This window comes from Equus caballus, chromosome 15 (genome assembly GCF_041296265.1).
Source record: "Equus caballus isolate H_3958 breed thoroughbred chromosome 15, TB-T2T, whole genome shotgun sequence".
Classification (NCBI taxonomy): Eukaryota; Metazoa; Chordata; class Mammalia; order Perissodactyla; family Equidae; genus Equus; species Equus caballus.
Window position 1 is genome coordinate 92,849,083 of NC_091698.1, and position 16,911 is coordinate 92,865,993.

Consider the following 16,911-nt stretch of genomic DNA (forward strand, 5'->3'; position numbering starts at 1 on the left):
CCGGCATTCTCTAGGATCTGCCACCTCTCGGCCCCACCTCGGCGCTCTCCTCGCCTGCTTTCTCTGCCTTCTCCAGGCCTTGGGCTCTCTTCCTGCCCAGCTCTGCTAACAGCTCTTCCCAGCCAGGGCAGCACACACTCATTCTGGTCACACATTTTGTCTGGAGATTTTTGAAAGCTGCTACTTCTGAAGTGGGTCCCCTCAGCACTCCCTGTTCTTCCTCGTTAAATATATTTGAGGTTTTACTTTTCTTTATATTTCTTTGAATGTCATTTATTTACTTACTATTTTGTTCATAAAATAGGCAGTACCAAGAGGCAAGAGAAACTTATCTTGATCTGGATAATAAAGTAAGGACTTTAAAAAGGTTTATTAAATTACTGGAAGAGATAATGACTCATAGATACAAAACATATCAACAATTTAGAAGGTAAGTGCATTTAAAAATATTACCACATATTATACATTTTGTTTTTTCTTTGTTTTCACATTATCCCTTATAAATAATAAAATTAGACTGAAAGAACTTTACATGATTCAATTAAAGAAGAAACTGCCAGTGCTTGCTTTATTGGCCAGTACTTAGGATCCTATAATTTAATCAGAGAATTCTGGATTTGAAGAGTCCTTTTTAGTGAGCTTATCCACCTTTTCCACTCCGTTAGATGTCCTTTACTAGATAACTCTTAGATAGCTGTTCAGTCTCTGCTTAAATAGATCCTTTGACAGGGAGCCCATTGGTTTGGAAACAGCCTGTTTCATTCTTGGACATTATATGTTTTTAAGGGATACGAGTTTTTGATGGGACCTCTTGAGGCAGTATCTCAGATGATCTTCCGTGATCTAATAGAATAGGTCACTCTATGGATGCAGAATCTCTGTTTTGTTTACTGCTGTATCTCCAGTGTCCACTCCAGTGCCTGAAATATATTAGAAACTTGATATATATTGGTTGAATGAATGAATACAGGGTCAGGGCAAGTGGATATTATTAATGTACCCAGAAATAGGCAGACTCGTAGGAATAGATTCACCCCAATTAAAATTACAAGCAACAGAAAGAAACGAGAGGTAGTTGATAGGTAGGGGTGGCCCTTGATATACTTGGATCCACGGCAGCCCAAGTCTTTCTACTTAACCTCTATTTTCCCAGGTGGCATTCCCTCAGTAACATGCTTCTTACCTGTCTTTATACCCCAAACTCAAGTTAAGACTATAGAAATAAAAAGTATATCTAGCTGTATCACATATGGGGAAATTCAGGTAAAGCCATAAGGAGAAGCAGACTTTGCATGTTTGACCATATTCCTTAACTAAACTAAAGGTTAGTTTTTGAAATGTGCGTTCCAGTTTTATAAGCATGTTTTTAGGGCTTTAATTATATAGGATTCATCTTGATCCTTTTGAGGCTACTTTGTAAGTTCTGTTAGTTGGGGCCAGAGGAGCCTTTAGTCGAGGGGCAGTTTTCTCCTGCCTGTGAAGCAGTGCTCTTGTAAGTTCTCCACTCATACCTCGTGAGTTCTCAGGTTGTCCACTTTTGCCAGTGGGCATGTGAACAATTCCTGGGTGACCTTTGGGGAAGCTTCTGCTTCTTTCCAACGTTTGTTTCCCTGGCCTCAGGTAGTTGCCTCTCACATGCCCTGAGGAGTAGAGGACTCGGCCTGAGGCTCTCGAGGCACCCTTTGTAGGTTCTCTGTTTTCTCTCTGTGTTGCTCTCTCTTCTCTCTGAACCAGAGGTGACTTGGCCTCCCCAGACTCCTAGCTCTGTTTGCTCACACAGGGCGACCTCCGAGCTCTGCTGGGTGTCCACGCCCCTTTATTCCGTGAGCCGTCATTCGGGGCCCCCGTAGGGCTCAGTTTGTTTGTTTCCCGCCTTTCAGGGATCCTTTGACTGGAACCGCCTGCACAGTCAGGCGTCCAGTCTGAAAACTCTTGGTACGTATATTTTGTCCCGTTTTTTAGTTGTTTCAGGCAGAGGAATAAATTCAATGCCTATTACTACATCTTTTCCAGAAACAGTAGGATTTGTATTGTTATCTAGAAAATTTGTTTTTAAAATATCTTCTGTAAAAGTGTTGGTCTTACAGTTTATTACCTTGCTATGTTTCTTCACTACTGATATGTTTTATACTGTTTACCCAATCTTAGGAGGAGAATAAGAATGATTACATTTTAAAAATTATTTGTCTCTTTACACTGGAGAACCTCGTCATTTTATGAGGACATTCTCTCTTAGATATCCCATGAATGGAAGCAGTTGAAGAATACATATCAGTATTGAAAGAAAGAAAGTTAAGAGAAAATTCTGAAAACCAGCTAGCAGTGGTTGCTGTGGCACAAAAGAAAACTCAGGCTATTGATATTTTCTAGTGTGGAGATTTAATGCAGTTTAGGAAGGGAATTAAGAGGGTAAAGAATAAAATTATAATTACTATTAAGAAATGAGCTTTAGGCTCCTTAAGGAGCAAAGATGTTAAGAAAAACAGCCGGTCACCTATGACCCGGATCTTATTTTCTAAATACCATTCTCCACCAAAAGGAATCACGGCTCCTTCGAGGAATGGCTGATTCCAGAGCTGGACAGGGAAGATAACAGATGAGCCTCTTACTATGCTAGAAAGTAAGGCAGTGCTCAAAAAAAATTGAGAGTCATGATAAAAGGACATAGGAGGCAGCTGGAAGGGGCTACCATTGGCGAAATCTGGGACAATTTGAGGACCACAATAAATAAGGACAGTAATGGATGGTAAACAATGAATAAAATAAGAATCTGTGACTGTATCCTGATAAATAGAAAGGTGGGTAAGTAAATAAATAATTGAGGAAGAATGAAAACTCTCCTTACAGTAGAATGCTGTCTGATAAATAGAGAAGGCATGGTAGAGTTTGTATTGTACCAAGCAGTGTGCAAGGTGTTAGAGGTACAAAGTGAATAAGAGATTGCCCTTACACTTTTTGCTACTATAAAGTTGAGAGGAGACAGGCAAATGAATAAGCCACGCCATTTACCCGTTATCTTAACAGTACTAGAGTTTAATCCTCTCATAGACAAGATCTATGTCTTTTGTATTAGAGTGATGCCTTATATAAATTACTGGAATATTCATATGGGCTGGCTGTAACACAATGGGATATCTTAAATGTGGGATGACATCTTTATTAATTTTGTAGATATTTGTTTATTATAAAAGGAAATGAAGTGGTAAAAATGTGGAGACACAAATGAAATATAAAGACATGGGGAAAAAATCCTAAAGTCCCACCTGTTAAATGGGCAACCAGTGCTAACCTTTTGGCATATTTCCTTCTGATCTTTCGTGCTGGCTTAAAGATCATGTTCAATATACGGGTCTGTGTCTTTATATTCTTTTAATGTACCCAATTTCTTTATTTCAAGATGTTTAACTTTACGATGCAAATTATACTTTGACAACTTATTATCTCAGCGGGCCTATTGTGGAAAAATGAATTTTGACCACAAGAATGAAACTCTTAGCATATCAGTAAGTATCTTAACTCTTTGCATGTTGATCATAGGAGAATTAGCTGCTGCACTTCTTTTCATGATACGTTGATAAGCTTTTGACCTGTTGTCTTTGAAAAACAAAAGAACTTATTTTTAACTTAAGGATAGTCTTTGCCAAAGTGTTGAAAATTAAATTGATCTTATTGGCTAAAGCAGCTATTATAGCTTTTTTTTTCCCCCCTGACAACTACATTATTTTCTTATAATGATAATTAGGAATTTTATTTTCAGTAACAGGTGTTCATCTTCTCTTTCTATTCCACAGGTTTCTTTTCTACATTCATACAGCATTTTAAATTATGTGCAACATTATAGAAAGTCCATATTCTCTGGTCACGTTGTAGGGAGCCAAGAAAGGATTCCCAAAGAACGTTCTACCCCATGTAATTGTCTTTGTACTTACTAGGTGTCCCTAGATCTAGCCTCTTTTGGATAAACAAAGCCACCATATTCAACTCTGTGGATCTGTGTTTGTGGATTCTTCTATAGTCACATGCGTTAAAAGAGGGAATGTTGGATGTAGCATTAAAATTGTGTAGTCAGGATATCAAGAGCAGCTACCCACTCTTAAGTAATTGGGGAAGAACTTTCAAGTAATTGCTTAGTTGCTATAAATTTTATATTTTCATTTTAATTCTTAGAATAAATAGTAATTTACAATATATCTATACAACAAAGGGCTCATACCAAAAATTTTTTATGAATGATAATGATTAAGAAAAAGAATGACAATGCATTTAAAAATGGTCAGAAGGCTTAAATAGGAACTTCATAAATTAAAATATCCGAATAGCGAATAAGTACTTGAAAAAATGCTCAGTATCATTAGTCATCAGAGAAATACAAATTTATACCATAATAAGTTACTATCACACTGCTATTAGTGTGACTGAAACGAGCAAGGCTGATAGTATCTTGTGTTGGTGAGAGTGTGGACTTAGAACTCTCATACCTTGCTAGTGGGAGTATAATTTGGTATAACTAATTTGAAAACCTGTCTGGCAATGTCTATTAAAGCCATTCCACTCTTCAAAACTCTTCAAAAACCAATAAAATTCATCTATGGTGATTAAAGTTAGAATAGTTGTTACTTTTGGGGCTTGGTAGTGACTGGAAGGAGATGCAGGGAACCTGCTGAAATCCTAGGGATGTTCCCTGTCTTGATCTGATTAATGATTACCTGGGTGTGTGTATATATGTGTGTGTGTCTAAAAATTACATGAGCTGAACACTTAAGTTTTGTGTTCTTTACTGTATATAAGTTATACTCTAGTAAAAATGAGAAAGAAGAAGATATTAGGAGTGTTTGAATAATTTATCCCCAGAGCTAACTGTACAGGACAACCCAAGCTAAACTTTTTGATGTTATCATCTGTTATTCAAAAGAATATCGTTGCTTTAAGAATCTTTAAGCTACATAGTCTTGATGTTATAAATAAGGAAACTGAGACTAAAGTCTCATGATAAGTTAGTAATAGATCAGGGATAAAATTTGGAATTCCACAGTTTATCTAGGGCTTCGTTAGTAGATTGATACAAAATGCAGTTTTGGAGGAATAGATTGCATCCTGTTACTTAGTCCTCGCTTTTATGCAGGGTTTTTTGTTTGGTTGGTGGTTGTTTTGGTTTGGCTTTTTACTACTTAGATTAATGTTGCTGTTCCATTTGGATTTTCATAGAGGATTCAGACTTACAGATGATAAATATAAAATTTCAGTGTATGTTTAAATTCAGAATTTTTTATAACCCTTTGAAAATTAAAAAATAAATGAACTCGAGAGCTTCAGAATTTTACAAATAGTGAGTTATAAAATGTGAAGCTATGTGTCTGTTAAAACACATGATAAAACTTTATGATATGAAACTGGTTGGTGCTCTGTTTTTTCAATTTATGGGCGTATATGTATATCTGGAATTCTGTCAAAATTAAATAGAATTCCTTCTAGCGTTACTTTATGCTACCTTCTCAGGAACTCTTGGAAAGTTTGTTATTAATGTCATTAATTGATTTTTTATAGTCCCCGTGAACCCTTATTTAGTAAAGAGGAATTTTCTGAAGAGGCTTCATTCACGCTGTTCTTCTTTGGCCAGTGTGAGCCTCTTTAAATTGGTCCTGTTATCCTTTTAGCATTCAGTAATTACTTTTAAAGCAGCTTAACCACTAGATGTCACTGTAATTCAAGTAACAGAAGATTATCTTGGCACTTAGAAATGTTTGGGAAAAAAAATAAAACAATCCCATTCACAATAGCATCAAAAACCGTAAAAAAAAACAGTGAAATGCTTAGGAATAAATTTAACCAAGGAGGTGAAAGATCTCTATACTGAAAACTATAAGACATTGATGAAAGAAGTTGAAGAAGACACAGATAAATGGAAAGATAACCTGTGTTCATGGATCAGAAGAATTAATATTGTTAAAACGTCCATACTATCCAAAGCTATATATAGATTCATTGTAGTTCCTATCTAGACTACAATGATTCACAGAAATAGAAAAAACAATTGTAAAATGCACATGAAACCACAAAAGACCACGAATAGCCAAAGCAATCTTGAGAAAAAAGAACAAGAGCAAGGCTGCAGGCATCACACTTCCTGATTTCAAGCTACGTTACAAAGCTGTAGTGATCAAAACAGTATACTACTGGCATAAAAATAAACATATAGACCAATGGAACAGAATCAAGAAACCCACACATATGCAGTAAACTTTTTTTTTAAGATTTTATTTTTTCCTTTTTCTCTCCAAAGCCCCCTGGTACATAGTTGTATATTTTTAGTTGTGGGTCCTTCTAGTTGTGGCATGTGGGATGCCGCCTCAGCACTGCTTGATGAGCGGTGCCATGTCCGTGCCCAGGATCCCAACCAGCAAAACCCTGGGCTGCTGAAGCGTAGTGCACAAAACCACTTGGCCACAGGGCCGGCCCCTACAGTAATCTGTTTTTTGACAAAGGAGCCAAGAATATACAATGGGGAAAGGATAGTCTTTTCAATAAAAGGTGTTGGGAAAACTGGATATCCACCTGCAAAAGAATGAAACTGGACTCTTACCTTATACCACTCACAAAAATCAACTTGATGTGGATTAAAGACTTAAAGAAATACGTGAAACCATAAAACTTCTATAAGAAAGCATTGGGAAGAAGCTCCTTCATATTAGCCTTGGCAGTGATTTTTTTGCTTTGATACTTAAAGCACAAGCAACTAATGCAAAAATAAACTAGTGGAACTATATTAAACTGAAAAGCTTCTGCACAGCAAAAGAAATGATCAACAAAATGCGAAGACAACCTATAGAATAGGTTGCAAAATATTTGCAAACCGTGTATCTGATATGGGGTTAATATCCAGAATATATAAGGCACACATACAACTCAATAGCAAACAACCAAACAATCCAATTTAAAAGTTGGCAAAGGACCTGAGTGGACGTTTTTCCAAAGAAGACATACCAGTGACCAACAGGTACGTGAAAAGGTGCTCGACATCACTAATCATCAGGGAAATGCAAATCAAAGCCACAATGAGACAACACCTCATACCTGTTAGAATGGCTGTTATCAAAAAGAGAAGAGATAACAAATGCTGGTGAGGATGTGGAGAAAAGAGAACCCTTGTACACATTTGGTGGGAATGTAAACTGGTACAGCCACTGGAAAACAGTATGGCATTTTCTTAAGAAATTAAAAATAGAACTACCATATGATCCAGCAGTTCCATTTCTGGCTATATAGCTGAAGGAAATGAAATCACTTTTGGAAAGATATCTGTACCCCAGTATTCGTTGCAGCATTGTTTACAATAGCCAATACTTGGAAACAACGTAAGTGTCTGTTGGCAGATGAATGGATACAGCAAATGTGTGTATATACAGTGGAATATTATTCAGCCATAAAAAGAGGGAAATCCTGCCATTTGCAAAAACATGATGGACCTTGAGGGCATTATGCTAAGTGAAATAAGTGAGATAGCGAATGATAAATACTGTATGATCTCACTTATATGTGGAATCTAAAAAAGCCAAATTCATAGAAACAGTAGAATGGTGGTTGCCAGGTATGGGGGACAGTGGGAGAAGTGAGTAAAGGTGATCATAGGGTACCAGCCATAGAAGATGACTAAGTTATTCCCTATGTTTTCTTCTAGGAGTTTTATGGTTTCAAGTCTTGTATTTAAGTCTTTAATCTGTTTCAAGTTGACTTTTGTGAGTGGTATAAGATAGGGGTCCAGCTTCATTTTTTTGCATATGGATATCCAGTTTTCCCAGCATCATTTATTGAAGAGACTATCCTTTCCTCATTGTATATTCTTGGCTCCTTTGTCAAATATTAGTTGACCATATATGTGTGGGTTTATTTCTGAGCTCTCAATTTTGTTCCATTGGTCCATGTGTCTATTTTTATGCCAGTACAGCATGGTGACTATAGTTAACAATACTGTGTTGTATATTGAAATTTGCTCAGTGAGTAGATCTCAAAAATTCTCACTACAAAAAGAAGTATGTGAGTTGATGGATATGTTAACTAACCTTATTGTGGTAATCTTTTTGCAATATATACATACATCAAATTATCACATTGTACACCTTAAATTTGCACAATGTTATATGTCAATTTTATCTCAGTAAAGCTAGAGCGGATAAAAAAGGAAACTAACAGCATCAAGAAAACTAGTTTAGATTATTTATTTTGATTACTAATGTTAGTCTAATATTGGCATTTTTATTATTAATTGGAAACCAGTTATGGGGAGAAAATCCTTTCAATTTGATTTTCTTGCAATAAAACAAAAACCACTATTATACAGCTCACTGTTATCCTGTAAAATATGTTAAATGAGATAGATGTCATTTCCTATCACTAAATGATTTTATTCTTCTTATTTTTTTTTTTTTACTATAAGCCCATTCTTTCTAATGCTAGCCAATCTTTTTTTGTAAGCAGTTTAATCGGACTTTTTCTATACTTTGTTTTTTGTTCACTCACTCAAGGTTCAGCCTGGAGAGGGAAACAAAGCTGCTTTCAATGACATGAGAGCCTTGTCTGGAGGCGAACGCTCCTTTTCCACAGTTTGCTTCATTCTGTCTCTGTGGTCCATTGCCGAATCTCCTTTCAGATGCCTGGATGAGTTTGATGTCTACATGGTAGTGTTAAATTTTACATTCTCTAATGTTTTTTTGTTGTTGGAAATGTGTCTTTTGAAAAGAAGCAGTTCTTTCTGTAGTTTTACCCATGATGGAAAGCTCCTGCCCTGACACTTCAGTGTGTGATCCGTGGTAGAGAAGAACCACGGAATCCTACTTCTCTCCCTGGATGCTACACCTGTAGAGACCCTGTCCTGATTTCATCACCTTCTCTCCCATCCGGGATGTCCTTGCTCTCCACCAGATAGACTCCTTCGGCCTTTTCCCTAGTTTATTTCCTTCTTCCTTTTTAAAACAAAATCATAACTAGTTTACCACCCTTGCTTTGACTAACTCTTGCCGCTGTTTGTCCTCTCCTTCCTTCACAACCACACTTTCCCAAAGAACAGTATATATAACACAAGGGAGGAAGAGCATTTCACTTTGAAGTTAACAAACCTGGGATTGACATCTGCCTCTGCAGTTAGTGATTCTGATAAACTTTGGGAAAAGTATTTATCCTTTTGGCGCCTCAGTTTCTTCATCTATAAAATGAGGTTATTAGTCTTTCCTACCTCGTAGGGCTATAGTGAGGCTCCAGTGAGGTCTTGCATGTAATGCACTTTCAATAGTGCAGGCACATGGTAAGTCTGCCCAAACTAGCTATCAATCATTCTCTTTACTACTTCGTGCCTCGTTCTTTCCTAACCCACTGTAATCTGGGTTTAGACTATGATACTGCAGCAAGACTTGTGTAGCAAAGATCATAAATGAACTTTTAGTCTTACTTTAACTCTTTGAGATATTTGGCACCACAGACCTATTCTCCATCTCTTCAAACATGTCTTCTTGCCAGTTCCCAGCTCCTCTTTCCTGTTCTGCCTGTTCTCTTGGTTCTGATTGCCAAGCTGCCTCCCCTAATTCTATTGGCCTTAAATGTTTGAGGTCTTCTGTGTTTATGTTTGTTTTACTGTGTTCATTTTCTTGGATACCATACCCTGCCTACCCCCGCCACATACACGCACAGTCCCCAAAACTACTACCTACATTTGGATACCAACAGATATATATATCTTGTCCTAACATCTCTCTGTTAGACATTATCTAGTAAATGAGCACGTCTCAGACTCAGCATGGCTGAGACTAAATTTTTCTTCCACTCAAAGCCTCTTCCTTTTCCTGACTTGCCTCCTTGATTAGTGGCAAATTGCCATTACCTACCCAGTCACCTAACTGCAAAACCTTTGATTTGTCTGTGAGTCTTCCTTCCTTTTCGCTCACACGTTGAGTCTGACCTCTCTGTTTTCCCTCTTTTAAGTATCTCCCCTGTCTCTGCTGTCCTCTCCTTCCTGTTCCTGCGCAGCTCCAGCTCCAGCTCCAGCTCTTGCCCATTGTAATCGCCTCCTGTCCAGACTCCTAGACTTTAATCTCGCTCCTTCTCTTCAGGCCCCTCCTTTACTGTTTTACCAGGTTTACGTTTCCAAAATAAATCTGCTTGTGGTCGCTCACTTGTTTAAAACTCTTCAGTGGTTAATTATGCAACCTGGGATAGATGTTTGTGTGGGGTAACTGAGGCCCTTTGTGATCCAGTATCTGCCTCCTTTTTCAGGGGTACTAAGCTATTTGTGGTTTTCTGAACACTGCCTCTGCCTCTTGTGCCCTCCTTCATTGTATGTCACACCCCCGCTTATCTTTCTAGACTTGATTCGGATGTCAGCTTTATGTAGCCTTCATGCCATCACCCTGCCAGGCAGAACCAGGAACTTCTCAGAGCTCCCGTGGCACCACCTTACGTCAATCATGCTGATACGTTATTTTTATATTTTATATTATAGTATATATTTTATGTACATTTCACTATTATATATCTTATATCTTTTTTCATTCCATTGCAGCCCCTTATTTTCATGTCTGAATCTCCCACCAAATTATAACCTTTTGAAGTTATCAAGTATATCTTAATCATATTTCTACCTCTGAATGCCTAGCCCATGATAAGCATTTAGGAAATGCTTATTCGTGAATCGGAATTTATACTTGTGAGTGCTGTATAATCCTTCAGTGTCTTTTTTTTCTTATGATACCATTGCCAAAGATTAGTTAGAAATTCCTCTGAGAATTGGCTTGAAGTTAATTCACAAACCATAGGAAATGATTATTCTTTCCATGCAGTATTTTTGTCCAAAATGCCATTATGCAGTCTTGTCACCCATCTTATTTGTCCAATTTAATCCTGAACTTTTTTTTATTTCAGAAACTTAGAGGTTTTTAATCAGAGTGGCATTTTGCCCCATTGAAATCATTCAGAAAAATGCACCCAAGTTCTTAGAACCAATCCAAAGGGAACAAATATTTTTTGGTGCACTTGGGCTTTGTTATTGAATGATAGGCCTCCCCAGGGCAGAGTTTTGAAAGGACAGTGTTCCATTTGTGCGAGCTCTGGTTATTTTTGTTAACTTTAAGTTAGATTCCATTACAGATAGGCCTGATGGAAGATTTTATGTAATACAAGCCACTGAGAAATATAGCCAGGGTATGGGAGCCCTGTCTGCCTGCAATCCTGTGTTCTCAACCACCGTGCTGTTCCACCACGTGTAGTTTCAGACAGACCTTGAAAAGGATGTGCGTTCATCTGTCTATGTTTTCAACTTTCAGGGGTTTCTGGGGGGTACTTGGATTTTTTTTTCTTTTTCTCTTATTTAACTCAGAAAATATAAGCTCGCAGTTTAATTCGTTTAATTTCAGAACCTGTTATAACTAAGCACTATTTTCTATACAAGGATATAATGTTTAACTTATTTTAAAGATTGGATCAAGAAATTGGTCTATAAGTTCGAGTTGGTTCATGTTGTACAAATTGTAGAAGGACATGGGGGCAGAGTTTTTAAAACACTTTAATCATTGAGGGAAGATTTGAGAGACTTAAGTTTGCAACTAGTCACTTTTGATACTGTTCTCCTGAGTGGTTATTACTGTACAAATTAGATCCATTCTGTGACATTTAATTGTGTCTTGTGACTATTTTCTGATCCCTTTCATTGCTGAGTATATTTGAGGGAGGGAGCTATACTTACAAATGCTTTGACTGTAGAAATTCCCTGGAAGATACATGTCTTCTGTGATTTTCCCCTGGTCGTTTTTGGTATTATCTTTCCCTGTATGAGTTGCTCAGCGTCATAGATAAACATCCAGGGGTTTGTAACAGCCAGCAGAATGCTGCTTCTACAGGAACATGGTTGACACTGGAGCAGTCCTAACCCCTGCCTTGCTCTTCAGGACATGGTTAACCGGAGGATTGCGATGGACATGATACTCAAGATGGCAGATTCCCAGCGTTTCCGACAGTTTATCTTGCTTACCCCTCAAAGCATGAGGTAACTTTCTAAAGTTCTTCTGTGAATATATATATCACATATATAAAAAGGGGAAAGAAATCTTTTATAATCTTAATTTTAAAATGCAAATAAATAAATGACCAATAGAAAGAAAATTTAGCTTCTATATCAGGAGATTTAAGATAATTTTTCCTTCTTAAATATTTAAAATTTTGCTTGTGTTGTCTCCCTTCTATGACAGAAGCAAGTTGATTGGAATGTGATTATTGACTTGTTACTATTTCAATTTCGAATCTGCTCCTAGGTGGTTAGCATAACCAACTAATCTAAAGTAATTTTAGTAATTCTGTTGCGACTAAAGAAACAATTGGTGATTTCCCTAGTCTTGGCTCTTTTTCTGGTGACTTACAAGTACTAGTCTTTCTAAATGAATGCTGCTGTCAGTCAGCATTTATTGGGCGCCTGTAAGGTGATCAGGCGCTGTGTCACTTAGAGTTGATGTTCCATCTCTTAAAGTGGTCACTTGACCATATGAGGATTTGAATTTATGATTGGGAACATTCAGGTAACTCCTTCCTTGCTAGACAAGAAGAGTAAGAGTTAGAAATAGTTGATATGTACATCTCCTCACTTTCTTTTTCCTCTGAACTGGAAACCCATGGCATTTAGCAGGAAGTTCATTTTAAAAAAAGGAAACAAATTATTTCTGTATTGCAAATTATATTTCTCCTAGAACTCCAGATATTAGATGAATCCCCCTTTTCACAGATAACAGCCATTTAGATTTATATATTCATGAGGTGGTAATAGAATATTTTTTAATGTGAAAAAATTTTCTTGGAAATTTGAGTAATTAAGTTTGCTTCCTCCAGCTCACTTCCGTCAAGTAAACTGATTAGAATTCTTCGAATGTCTGATCCTGAAAGAGGACAGAGTACACTGCCTTTCCGGCCTGTGGCTCAGGAGGAGGACGAAGACCGAAGTCGATCTGTACCTTAATACGCTGTGTGTCCTCGTGCTGAAAGATGTGTAAAGGGAAAAAATTCAGGACTAGTTGATGAGATAAAAAGAAACTGAAGATATTCTAAAGTAAAAGAAACTCCTTTATATATCTGACCATAATAAAATGTGTAAATAAGCCTAGAAAACCAACTACGACCAGCAATTTAAAATTACTATTACTTTACTTCAAGAGAATCAATTTCATAGTACTGGTTTTAAATCTTTTTTCCGTTTCTTTTTTTTTTAAACCATCTACTTTTATAGATTCTTTTTCAGAAGTAAAATTTTGTACATATGTACATGTACATACCTGTTTAGTTTGGGTTCATTTCTATAGTATTTTGTAAGAATTAAAATAAAAGTTTGAGCACCTGCTTATATTTAGTTTTGCTTTTCCAGAGTATTACATATTACATTCTCATTGCAGAGGATGAGGCACACAGATGGTCTGTGGACAGGGACCAGACTACAGTGGCTTTAGTGTCTGTTTTTTGCTTATTAATTATGAGGGACCTACACAGGACTATAAAAACTTTGGTCAAAATCCCTACACAGCTCATTTTTAGCCCTAGAGATCCAACTATAGATTTTGGCTGTATTTTTAATTATTGAATTTCATCAAATTTAAGGTACTGTCTATTTAAAAGACACTTTTATGGAGCACTAAAGTACTGCCAGCACTCCGACACAATGCCTTTCTCTCAGTCCTTTAACTGTCGTCCACCCAACTAAGCGTCTCACCCGTGTCAGAACTGGGTTGCAGCACAGTTCTGTGCCCTGACCTGCGGCATGCTTGCCTGGTTTAAAATCCTTCAGTTTCCATTCCAGGGGCTCTCAAACTCTGGATCAGCTGAGAGAAGACACAGTGCAGAGGGACTGTGCAGACCAAGCTGAGGACGAGGGTAGAGGGTGGTTCCCCCTGGAGCAGGCGAGTAGCTAGGAGCCAAAGGCCAAACTGTTGATGGTGAGCTGACATCAATTATGAGAACACCCTGACCTTAGAGTTGTTAAAAAGTGTGCTTCTTAGAATGATAAAATATAGTCTATCATAAGAAATGGTACTTTTGATTTTTTTTTTGGTAAGAAAACATGAATAGGACTCCTGCCTGTATTCTCTGTGTTTGATACTAGGATTAGGGCTAAACTTTTTTAAAAAGACATGGATATCCAACAAGAAGTATTCCCTATATTGCTAGCAATAAATATTTATGAAATTGAACAGAAAGTATTTTAAGAAAAAGACAGTATTTTAAAAGCAGCAGCACTTCTATAGTTACTGAGAAAATACTGGATTTTGTTTTTTGGGGGGGGGAGGAAGACTAATTTAGTATTAAGTTGAGATCACTTGGCAGATGAGAAGTCCAAAAATTTGTGCTTTTCTACACTATGAATTTACAGAAAGAGGAAATGTGTGTTGAATGTTTTAATGAACATTCCCCACTAAAACATACAAAGTCTGATTTTTTTGTTACATTTATAACTCATTTGTATCAAAACTATTTTAACATACATGTGCTTTTTCAAATAAAAAATAAGTGGAATATACCAAATGCATAAACTTATATTAGTTGAATAATTTCAGTGTCTGAATTTTTGTGATAGTTTTTGAATGTTCTGGTTTTTAATACAGAATGGGAAATGTAATCCTCAGGTCTCCAGGCTTCTCTTGTTGAGTCAAAGATTATTCATTGCTTTGGCCTCACGAAGTTTTGGTTTTAACTATCATAAGTAAAAATATCTTCAATTGATATTCTAATTAATAGTAATATTAATTAGAATGAAAAGAAATTGTTCTTTTAAAATATGTGTAACTTGTAAAAATAAAACTTTATATGTATTAAGGTCATGCTTTTGTGAATTGTGGAAGGTGGTATAAACTGACTGAATCCAGCCTCTTCCTGGAAAGTGATGGAAATATGTTACACAGACGACTCTACAACCCCTAGTTTATCACAGTGCAGCTCTGACTGAACTGAGTAATGAAGCCTCAGGAAACAAGGAAGAAAGGCTTCCTTCTCAAGAAATCCTGCCGCCTCAAATCTTTGAGGTGAACGTGATTAAAATCCTTCTCAAAATGACAAATGTGATGAGTTTTAGTAAACCAAGGTGTAAATAATATCGTTACTCAAACTGATAATCAACGCTAAAGATTCAGGCATTACCTTCTTAAATGTTTTCCAAGTTTTCACTTCTTCCTTCCTCCCATCTCCCAGTGCTTTTTTTTCATGTCTTCAGAATGTCTGGGCTGTTTATAAATGGAGACCAAAATACTTCAATTCTGCGTTAAGAAGCTATTTGCTGGTACTTACGAACTGGATCAGAACTGTTGCCCACTGTGATGAAAACCAAGTGATGCAGAGTGTCTGAAAGTTTTCCTGAGTACAAACTAGATGTGGTACAAGTTAGTACAAATTCTTATGTCCTGAGTCAATAATTTTCTGGTTAGATTTTTTACTTTTTTATACATCTACATAGGTGCCTATACTTTGACCGACATAGATTTTCAGGAGACTTTGTTTGAAATTTATAGTTTTAAAAGTTTAAATATTTTGTGACTTGAACTAAATGCTAGTGGACTTGAAGATATATCAAAATATCATTTAATAGGAACAGGTTTTATTCATCAAAGAGTGGTAAAGTAATAATGTGGATATAAATTAGCTGTTTCTTTGAGTCACTGCATAGAATTTTCTTTCTTAATTATATTGATACCTAGCCTATTAAATTTTGAATAGAGCATCTGGATAGAATCCGTAGAAAGTAAAGTGGCCTGGCAGTACTCAGGTATCATAGCAAGCTTAAGAGGGGTTTGGCTGCCGAATTTTTCTCCAGTTTAAGAATGTGAAGATGAGTTAATTTAAAAATGATTATGTTCCTGCCATGTGCTGGGAACTGTTTTAAGCACTGGAAATATTACTGTAAGTAGTATTAAATCTGCCCTCAGGGAGCGTCAACTCTCGTTAGGGAAACATAATGCCATATGTGATTTCAAATAAAGGTAATTGCTAGGAATGATAATAAAGCAGAGTGAGGGGTTGAGAGTGGAGGGGAGTGGTGTTTCAGATGGAGTGTTGAGGGAAGACTGCAGAAGGTGATATTGAAGCAGAGGCCTGAAACAAGTGAGAGAATGAGCTATCGGAAGATCCAGGGCAACAGCTTCAAGCAGAGGAAACGCGTGCATCGCCCTTAAGGTGAGAAGGAGCTTCATGTCCAGGAATAGAGCTTTGTGAGCAAAGGGGGTGGCTAGGGCGTGAGATTCAGAGGTAGACAGGAGCGAGATCATCTGAGGTCCCAAGCAGGTGTTCAGACGTGGTCTGGTAAGCGTTTTCAAAGAATCCCTCTGGCTCCTGCGTGAATGGATTAGGATTAGAGTAGATCAAACGTGGAAAGAGCAAGCAATTTGGAGGCCTTTGCAGTGATCCAGGTAAGAGGTCATGGTGACTTGGACTAAAGTGGTGGCAATAGAAGCATTCAGATTTGAAATCTAGAGGCAGTGGACTTAATGATGAGAACACTGTGGAGCTGTGAGAGAAGCATCAAGGATAATTGGCCTGGGGCTTAAAAAGCTGGGTGGATGGTGGTGCCATTCACAGAGATAGGGAAGATGCAGAGGTGGAGCCGACAGATGGATGGCTAGTGGGGGAGAAGCAGAGAAGCTTTGAGCTGAGCATGCAACATTTGAGATAACCACCAATCAGGTATTTGCTGGGTAACTACACTGGTAAATGTAAGAACTTGGAAAACAGTAACACGACTTGAGGGTCTAGAGATCTATATTTCGCCCGTAAAATGCTGGGAAAAACCCAAATTGCATGCCCAAAGTATTTAGGAAACCTCATTGCTTACAAGAAAGGACCTGAGAGAATAGTGTGTCATTTTATTTAGAAGTGCTAATTGACTCAATTTCTCACTCTACCCCTACA

At 37.3% G+C, this 16,911-nt stretch overlaps 1 protein-coding gene across 5 annotated transcripts in view; it reads left to right on the plus strand.

The window, feature by feature from the left end:
* SMC6 (structural maintenance of chromosomes 6) overlaps positions 1 to 14,829 on the plus strand; it is an 80,995-nt gene extending 66,166 nt beyond the window's left edge. For 4 of the 5 annotated variants that reach the window (XM_070236624.1, XM_023619482.2, XM_070236625.1 and 1 more), the window contains 5 exons: positions 305 to 430; positions 3,398 to 3,503; positions 8,520 to 8,672; positions 11,928 to 12,025; positions 12,859 to 14,829. In XM_070236624.1, the coding sequence (XP_070092725.1) occupies positions 305 to 430; positions 3,398 to 3,503; positions 8,520 to 8,672; positions 11,928 to 12,025; positions 12,859 to 12,985 (610 nt within the window). In that variant the 3' untranslated portion in view covers positions 12,986 to 14,829. Of the gene's footprint in view, positions 1 to 304; positions 431 to 3,397; positions 3,504 to 8,519; positions 8,673 to 10,350; positions 12,026 to 12,858 lie in introns of all 5 variants that reach the window. The other variant, XR_011426560.1, reaches the window with a different exon arrangement.
* The last annotated feature ends 2,082 nt before the right edge of the window (positions 14,830 to 16,911 follow it).